This window comes from Talpa europaea, assembly GCF_964194135.1.
Source record: "Talpa europaea genome assembly, chromosome: 7".
Taxonomy (NCBI): Eukaryota; Metazoa; Chordata; class Mammalia; order Eulipotyphla; family Talpidae; genus Talpa; species Talpa europaea.
The window spans coordinates 9,346,014-9,355,847 of NC_140074.1; the positions used below are offsets into that span (position 1 = coordinate 9,346,014).

The 9,834-nt window shown below is 43.5% G+C and overlaps 1 protein-coding gene and 1 pseudogene across 2 annotated transcripts; both read left to right on the forward strand.

The window, feature by feature from the left end:
* Positions 1 to 1,454: 1,454 nt before the first annotated feature.
* LOC311172818 (olfactory receptor 1J4-like) lies at positions 1,455 to 2,384 on the forward strand (annotated as a pseudogene). The gene has a single exon. The product of its transcript is annotated as an olfactory receptor 1J4-like (transcript).
* A 6,015-nt stretch (positions 2,385 to 8,399) lies between these two features.
* Positions 8,400 to 9,335, forward strand: LOC311173236 (olfactory receptor 1J4-like; the record flags this gene model as incomplete). The annotated part of the gene is made up of 1 exon (XM_084237085.1): positions 8,400 to 9,335. One exon carries the CDS (start codon positions 8,400 to 8,402, stop codon positions 9,333 to 9,335), a length of 936 nt encoding a protein of 311 aa, XP_084093211.1.
* Positions 9,336 to 9,834: the final 499 nt, after the last annotated feature.

Sequence of the window (9,834 nt, forward strand, 5' to 3'; positions counted from 1 at the left end):
GTCAGTGCAGATGCACCTCATTGTGTGTGTGTGTGTGTGTGTGTGTCTTATCCTAACTAAGCTCTCTGCCAAAGGAGGTTGCATCTGGAATCCACCATTAGAGAACTAAGAGACCACATTGGCCATGATATCTTCCTCCTGAGTCTTTTCACATTTCTGAAATGAAGGGTATATTTACCTTATCTATCATATAATTTCCAATATACATTAATTATTTGAAATTAAAGTATGTGAAAGCTCTTTGTAAATGTGCTTACTGGTGTGTGCTGCACCAGAAATGACTGATAACTCTTGGACAGAGGAATGACAAATGACATCACACAACATGTCTCCTTATTCTAACTGCTAGGAGTGTGATACGTATGCAGAGAGTTAGAAGCTGGAATCCGGCCAGAGAGAGGTATTTTGATTTAACCTTTTCTGCTGATTATTGATATATCTTTGCACATATAGAAAAATGTATATTTTGTTCCTTATAGTTAAAATAGAAATTTTTTAAAAGATTTATTTATATATACAAGAACTGGGGTACAAGCCAGAGGCGCGGGAGGGTGAGAGAATTCACCAGACACAGAGCAGGGAGCAGAACAGGGAGAGGGCCCGAAATACACTGCTGAGGGGAGCAGCGGGCATGACAGGAGAGGTCTGCCACACCATGTGGGAATCTCCCTGGTCAGCCCAGAATCCGCACTGCAGAGGCTGCGGACAGCTTCACAGCCTGCGCTCAATCCGCTGCGCCACCGGGGAGGCCTTGAAATAGGATTTATACTGTTGCTTTTTAGGGCTATGCCTAGGATTTAGGTACAAAGCGCATATGAAACCATAGGTGTACAGTCTGGCATGCTGTAGGTTAAAGACTAATATTTGACATTATTATTAGAGTTAGGTTAGGATCCTGGATGGACTTTTGTTGGCAGGGAATAGCAATATCTCTGATCAGTTACATCCTGCCAATTTCACTCTAGCTTGTGAGAAATCACCAGGTATTCTTTTCCAGTTTATATTGTGTAGGTCTCTTCAAGAAGAAGTTATGGATTCTCTCCTGCTGCCCATCTCATGACTTGGCCATGCGTGCCAGGTACTGTCATGTGACCTGCAATGATAGAAAGTTGGAAACTCCTTGAAGGCAGAGGCTGCATTTCCTGCTTGCTGTTATGAACTCAGTGCTTTGTGGGGAGCCTGGGCCAAGGCAGTTGTTCAAGACATATTTGTTGAATAGAGAAAAATGTCGTCTGGTTCCGTGGAAGGAAACTTTGTAGGGTGTCGTGAGGTCTTACGTACCATCGATCCCGCTGTGACAGACAGATCCACACATCCACAGGTGTGAGCAGTAAACAGATGATACTTAAAAAATCATGCCTTCATGTAAAAAGGATATTGCCAAGTCATTGTGGATAATTCTAGACTTCCTACCTCTCCTTCTTTCCTTCATCCCTGGCATAGACATGAAGAGTATGAGGTGGGAGAACCAAAGCAGCGTGTCCGAGTTCCTCCTCCTGGGGCTCCCCAACCGTCCAGAGCAGCGGGGCCTGTTCTTCGCCCTGTTCCTGGGCATGTACCTGACCACAATGCTGGGGAACCTGCTCATCATCCTGCTCATCAGGCTGGACTCGCGCCTCCACACCCCCATGTACTTCTTCCTCAGCCACTTGGCCTTCTCTGATGTCTCCTTCTCATCTGTCACTGTCCCTAAGATGCTCATGAACATGCACACTCAGCAACTATCCATCTCCTATAGAGGATGTTTTCCCAGATGTATTTCTTTTTGTTCTTTGCCGGTCTTGACAGTTTCCTTCTTGCAGTGATGGCCTTTGACAGGTACGTGGCCATCTGTCAGCCCCTCCACTACACCACCATCATGAGGCAGGAGCTGTGTGTCTCCAAGTAGTGGGATCTTGGTTTGTTTGCCTCATCCACTCTCTGTTGCACACTCTGCTCTTGATCCAAGTCTCCTTCTGTGGTGACAATACCATCCCCAACTTCTTCTGTGACCTCCCTGCACTCCTGAAGATGAGCTGCTCAGACATGTCTCTCAATGAGTTGGTCATCTTCACTGAGGCAGGATTGGTCTTTTCCCTGTGTTTGGGTGGCATCCTAGGCTCCTATGTCCGTGTAGGCACTACTGTCCTGCGGATCCCCCCACTAAAAGTCTCTTTAAAGCCTTGTCTACCTGTGGCTCCCACCTTCTTGTTGTGTCTTTATAGTATGGGACAGCTGCAGGAGTTTACTTCTCCTCATCGTCCACCTCCAGAGACAAAGACATGATCGCCTCTGTGATGTACACGGTCGTCACCCCCATGCTGAACCCCTTCATCTACAGCCTGAGGAATAGAGATATAAAACAGGCCTTAGAGACATTTGTCAATAAGATTACCTTCAAATGATGACCTGTAAATCATCTGATTTTAGTCATGAACACCCTGAGATGTATCTCCTAAGATTATGTGAGAGGGTTGATAACTCCATGTAACTTGGAAAGAACATGCATTCTCCTGTCAGTGATGTTAATGCATCGACTTGGTCAAATTTGGTAACTTGGTTTGTTAAATATTCTTTATCCTCATTACTTTATTCTCCTTTTTTTTATCTCTTACAAGTTATGTGCAAAATCTTATAAAAATATTTCACACAGTTGCAAATGTGGGTTGCCTTCCACTTGAGATATGTCAGTGTCTCATATGTATTTTGTCTGTTATGTTATGAAGACATAGATCTAGCTTCATGATCTGCTCCCAGTGGACTGATGTTATGTGGCAAGGGGCTGAGCCATTTGCCTCATCTTCAAGTGGATGGTTTATAGCTCCTCCCAACTCTACATTAACATGCTGGTAGATTGAAGTCACACTAATGGGAATACTTACACTATGGAATTGGGAAACACTGTGATAGAGCCCTTTTAATTTAACAATATTATGTAATTGTGATACATATTTTTACCCCTCCACATGTGCCCATATTCCACCACCATCCACCAAACCACCCATATTTGCCCTAGCCCCTCCACCCATTCACACCTCCATCCCCATGTTCTCTCTCATTATGAGTTAACTATTGTCCCTTAGTTCAAAGATTTTTTTTTGCTGTATTTTACCAGTTAAATGCTTTTTGGTTTCTATAATCCAGAAATAAGTAAAACAACCTAGTATCTGCCTTTCATCGTATGGCTTATTTCACTTAACATCACCACCTTGAGGCCATCCACATTACAGTATGTAGTATTCCACCAAGCACATGTATTCTACAATTTCTTTACCTATTTGTCTGTTGATGGGCACTTAGGTTGGTTCCATGACTGGGCACTTGTGGCCAGCACTACTATGAATATACAGTTGCATAAGTCTTTTTGTATTAGAGATTTCATATCTAGGGTAAATGCCTGATGGAGATGTGCAATGATCATATGGGATTTTCATTGTATTTTCTGAAGAAAGCTCCATATCATTTCTGCAGAGGCTGCACCAACTTGCATTCTGACCATGGATGTGTTCTTTTTTTTTTTCCATATCCTCACCATTTTTTCCTTCTGTTCTTTTAAATATGACATTATTTAAAAGAATGGATCATTTCTCATTGTGCTTTTGATTTGCATTTCCTTTATTAGAGTGAAGACAAGATTTTTTCCCAAATATCCGTTGACCAGCTGTATAGTTTCTTTGGAGAAGTATCTATTGCAATCTTTTGCCCATGTTGTAGTAGGGCTGTTTTGGGTTCATGTACATATATATATAAATATGTATGTATATACAAAGATTTATTTAATTATACAAGAACTGGGGTACAGTTCAGAGGCTCAGGAGGGTGAGAGGATTCACCAGAGACAGAGCAGGGAGCAGAACAGGCAGATGGATCAATAATACTGCTGAGGGGAGCAGTGGGCAAGGCAGGAGTGGTTTGCCTCCGGAGGAGGGATTCTCCCCAGGCGGCCAGGAATTGAACCCCGGGCTGCAAAGGCTGCAGACAGCTTCACAGCATGGTGCTAAACCCACTCTGCCCCCTGAGGGGCCCTGTTTTGGGTTTCTATTGTCAAGTCGAATGGCTTCTTGTATACCTTGCATAAGATCTCTTATTAGTTGTGTAATGTGTAAATATATTCACCCACTTAGTAGACTGTCTTTTAAATATGCTCCTATTTTCTTTTACTGTACAAATCTTTTTAATTTCCTTTATTTCTAATTATTTATTTTTGTTGTATTTTCCCTTGTTTTAGGGGTCAATTCCCTGTAGATGTCTGCATGGTCGATGTGATGAAATGTATCATCTCTGGTGTCTTTGTATTTTATGGTTTGGGGTCTTATATCCAAGTCTTTAATTGATTTTTAATTCATTTATATGCCCTTTATTTACATTGGTTTACATTATTTATACTGGTTTACATTATTGTATTTGTTTGAGGGGTTATCATTTCAAATCTCTAAAAATATGTTTTCACGCCAAACCTACCACCAGGATTGAATTCAATCTATATATTTCTTTGGGTAGTATGTCTATGTTCGTAATGTTAATTCTTCCAGTCAGTATCTTCTTTTTTTGGTGAGGAAGAATCAGGTGTATACCAAAAGTACAGGGTGAAAGAATTCATCAGAGACAGAGTGGAAAATTGAACAGGCAGATTTATTGAACCACACTGCTAAGAGCAGCAGCAGGTGAGCAGGAGAGATCTGCTGTGCCCCAATCCAAAATTCTCTTAATAATGTCATATAGTTTTCATTGTGTGGATCCTTCACCTCCTTTATTAAGTTTACTCCTAGGAATTCTATTTTATCTGTGTAATTGCGAATGAGATGATTTTCTTCATTTTTCTCTCTTCTAACCTATTGTTTGCATATAGAACTGCAACTGACTTTTCAAATTATAAATCAACTAACTGAATCATTCATTCATATCAATACTATATCAACATCAATGATCATATATTTACTTCTCCTTCCTTGGAATATATATAAAGAACTAGCGCTAATATGTTCTTAACAAAAATGATCTCATATAACTTTAATAAAAACTTCATACTGACTGTACTCTGACTATCTGTATTTTAAAGTAAAGCAAGGTTGAAACAACTTGTGAAACAAGCTTGAGATAAGTTACTTGACATGTTCAGTGCAACAATGAATGACAGGCAGCGCCCAGCATCCAGTGCTGTCTGACCACGGCTATGGCCACATGCACATTGGAAGATGATTAAGTCATCCTGCTTCACATCTGGATCTATGGGCAACCCAGAGTGTCCCTGCCCCGGAGACACCCTCCCAGGTGGCTCCCACTGTCCCTTTGGCCTCTGCACAGGCTCCTTCCTCCCCAAGGTCTGACAGGAATTGTGGGCAATTAGACTACGGCATTTTTCCACCAGAGTTTAGGGACTATTTCTTTGTCCTCTCATGTTTTATAAAATAGCATCCTCCTGGCTATTGCTCTGAAGTTCAAGGGCAGACACAGAAAGTCAGGAGATCATAGGCTCACAGGGATTTGCTTCATGCTTCATGCTATTGTGTGCCCACAACAGAAGTTGGGGACACAGACGCTGATTAGACAGTCATTGACTTAGCAAGAATGGCAGATGAGACTGTGCTGTGAATTCAAAGAGGAAAAAAATATGTTTCTTCCTATGGATTCCTTATGGGTCTTTGCTTGTAATGTAGGTAAAAATATGTTCCTGCAGGATTTTGTATGTACATACATATTTATATATACATAGACTGAGAGACAGAGATTGAAAAAGAGAGAGGTAGAGCCAGAAAGGAACAAAAGAGAGAGAGAAAATGACACAACGAATTCTTTTCCTCCTTGGCCCAGAGCTCAAGCATCAACTGGGTCCCCATTAGGCAAGTGGAGACCACTTCTGGGTGTGACCTGCAGTCTCTTAACCAGTCCTTTGATCTCAAACACCTGCCCTCCCTGCTGCATAACTCCCGCATGTTCATCTGGCTACTCCTACAGGTAAGGAAAGAGACTGCAGAGTGTACAGAGAAGATGTGCTGCCCACTCTGGAGCAGGGGTTCCTGCATTTATCCATGAGCAGTAGAGGAAGGAGGATGAAATTGTTACAGAGTCAAGTCGTAGCTGTGATGTTGCTTTTTGTTTATAACAAACTGACATATGCCTGTCACTCCAAGGATAGTGTGTGTGGTTGTGTTTTGATGTTTTCATTACAGGCAGTGTTTCTGTGGGGCACCGTCCATGGCATGGGGCCCATGTGCCGTGCTCACTGACACTTCAGTGGCCGTTCACAAGGGTCATGCTCTGCACTGAGAGGAAGGGTCACTCAGGTCTCCCCCACTGGGCAGGTGTCACATACTAATGATGGGAGCTCAGTGCCTGCTCAGTTTCCAATGGGGCCCACTCACAGTCTGGCCCTTATGTTTGCTCTCTGACATTGAGACCCTCCCTGGGAAAGGAGGGTAACTACTCCCACATACTTGCTGTTCTGAGGAACAAATGAGCCAATGCAAGCAGTCTATCCAGCATCTCCCCTGGCTCATGACTGATGCTCAGAAGAGATGAGGATTTTTATTATCATTCCCCAAGCCAGTGTCTGTGTGATGGAGACCCCACTTCACTGCTGTCTGGGGCTGGACAAATATAAGTCTAAGAATTGGGGCCCCTGCATGCCCCTCACACAAGGGAGAACACGGCCTGATCACTCCAGGCCTCGGGACCAAGCATTTCCTCACAAATCACCCCACCACCACCTTCACCGAATCAAGGACCCAGTTGGTCCAGGGGTTCCTGCTTGTTTCCTCTGTTTCTCAGTGAGGCTGACACAGCCCACGTGAGTGGGGAGCCAGGCATCCACATAGGAGTTCAGATACTGTCCTCTCAGTGACCTTGAACCCAGATAAGCAGAGCCCTCCGCCAGTTCATGGTCCCTGAGGAGCCTTGCTGTCCTGCACCCCTGCTTGAGAGAGTCAGTGCGGATGCCACCTCATTGTGTGTTTGTGTGTTTGTGTGTTTGTGTGTGTGTCTTATCCTAACTAAGCTCTCTGCCAAAGGAAGGGTGCATCTGGAATCCACCATCAGAGAACTAAAGGACCTCATTGGTCATTATATCTTTGTCCTGAGTCTTTTCACATTTCTGTGATGAAGGGTATATTTACCTTATATATCATATAATCTCCGATATACATTAATTATTTGGAATTAAAGTATGAGAAAGCACTTTGTAAATGTGCTTACTGGTGTATGATACAACAGTAATGACTGATAACTCTTGGACAGAGGAATGACAAATGACATCACACAACATGTCGCCTTATTCTAACTACCGCGGTGTGACATGTATGCAGAGGGTTAAAAGCTGGAATCTGGCCAGAGAGATATATTGTGATTTAGTCTTTTCTGCTGATTATTGATGTATCTTTGCACATATAGAAAATGTATATTTTGTTCCTCGTAGTTAAAATAGGATTTTTTAAAATATTTATTTACACAAGCACTGGGGTACAAGCCAGAGGCGCGGGAGTATGAGAGAATTCACCAGAGACAGAGCAGGGAGCAGAACAGTCAGAAGGACCAACATACACGGCTGAGTAGAGCAGCGGACACAACAGGAGAGGTCTGTCGCACCATGTGGGAATCTCCCTGGTTGGCCGGGAATCGAACCCGCACTGCAGTGGCTGCGGACAGCTTCACAGCTCTGCGCTCAATCTGTTGCACCACCGGGGAGGCCCTAAAATAGGATTTATGTTCTTGCTTTATTAGAGCTATGTCTAGGATTTAGGTAGAAAGTGCATATGGAACCATGGGTGTAGAGTCTGGCATGCTGTCACTTAAAGACAAATATTTGACATTATTACTTTAGTTTGGTTAGGATCCTGGATGGACTTTTGTTGACAGGGAATAGAAATATCTCTGATCAGGTACATCCTGCCAATTTCACTCCAGCTTGTGAGAAATCACCAGGTATTAATTTCCAGTTTAGATTGTGTAGGTCTCTTCAAGAGGAAGTTATGGATTCTCTCCTGCTGCCCATCTCATGACTTTGCCATGCATGCCAGGTACTGTCACGTGACCTGCAATGACAGAAAGGTGGAAACTCCTTGAAGGCAGAGGCTGCATTTCCTGCTTGCTGTTATGAACTCAGTGCTTTGTGGGGAGCCTGGGCCAAGGCTCAGCTCAAGACATGTTTTGACATGTCTTGTGATATAGACATGTTTGTGATATAGAAAAAAATGCCCTCTGGTTCGTGGAAGGAAACTTTGTAGGTTATTGTGAGGTCTTACTTACCATCTAGCCCGCTGTGACAGACAGATCCACACATTCACAGTGTGAGCAATAAACAGATCATGGTTAAAATATGCCTTTATATGCCTTCATGTAAAAAGGATATTGCCAAGTCATTGTGGATAATTCTAGACTCCCTACCTCTCCTTCTTTCCTTCATCCCCGGCAGAGACATGAGCAACATGAGGTGGGAGAACCAGAGCAGCGTGTCCGAGTTCCTCCTCCTGGGGCTCCCCATCCCTCCAGGGCAGCGGGTCTTATTCTTCATCCTGTTCCTGGGCACGTACCTGACCACGGTGCTGGGGAATCTACTCATCATCCTGCTCATCAGGCTGGACTCGCGCCTCCACACCCCCATGTACTTCTTCCTCAGCCACTTGGCCTTCTCTGATGTCTCCTTCTCATCTGTCACTGTCCCAAAGATGCTCACGAACATGTACACTCAGCAACTATCCATCTCCTATAGAGGATGTATTTCCCAGATGTATTTCTTTATGTTCTTTGCCAGTCTTGACAGTTTCCTTCTTGCAGTAATGGCCTTTGACAGGTACGTGGCCATCTGTCAGCCCCTCCACTACACCACCATCATGAGGCAGGAGCTGTGTGTCTCCTTAGTAGGGGGATCCTGGTTTGTTTGCCTCATCCACTCTCTGTTGCACACCCTGCTCTTGATCCAAGTGTCCTTCTGTGCTGACAATACCATCCCCAACTTCTTCTGTGACCTCCCTGCACTCCTGAAGATGAGCTGCTCAGACGTGTCCCTCAATGAGTTGGTCATCTTCACTGAGGGAGGATTGCTCGTTACCCTGTGTTTGGGTGGCATCCTGGGCTCCTATGTCCGTATAGGGACCACTGTCCTGAGGGTCCCCTCCACTAAAAGTCTCTTCAAAGCCTTCTCTACCTGTGGCTCCCACCTCCTCGTCGTGTCTTTATACTATGGGACAGCTGCAGGAGTTTACTTCTTCTCCTCATCCACTTCCAGAGACAAAGACATGATCGCCTCTGTGATGTACACGGTCATCACCCCCATGCTGAACCCCTTCATCTACAGCCTGAGGAATAGAGATATAAAACAGGCCTTAGAGACATTTGTCAATAAGATTAAGTTCTTCAAGTGACGAGCTATAAATCATCTGATTTGAGTCACGAACACCATGACATGTGAGAGGGTAGATAACTTACATGATAAATATTGTGAGAGGGTAGATAACTCCATGTAACTTGAAAAGAACATGCATTCTGCTGTCAGAGATGTTAATGCATCAACTAGGTCAGATTTGGTAACTTGGTTTGTTAAATATTCATTATCCTCATTGCATTGTTCTCCTTTTTTTTTCATCTCTTGCAAGTTAAGTGAAAAATCTTTTAAAAATATTTCACACAATTGCAAATGTGTGTTGCCTTCTACTTTGGAGATATGTCACTGTTCATGTATTTTTTCTATTATGTTATGAAGACACAGACCTATCTTCATGATCTGCTCCCAGTGTACTGAATTTATTTGGTGGGGGTTGACCAGGTTTGCCTCATCTTCAAGTTGATTGTTTACAGCTCTTCCCAACTCTAGGATGACATGTTGGTAGATTGCAGTCAGCTGCAATGGGAACACTTACACTA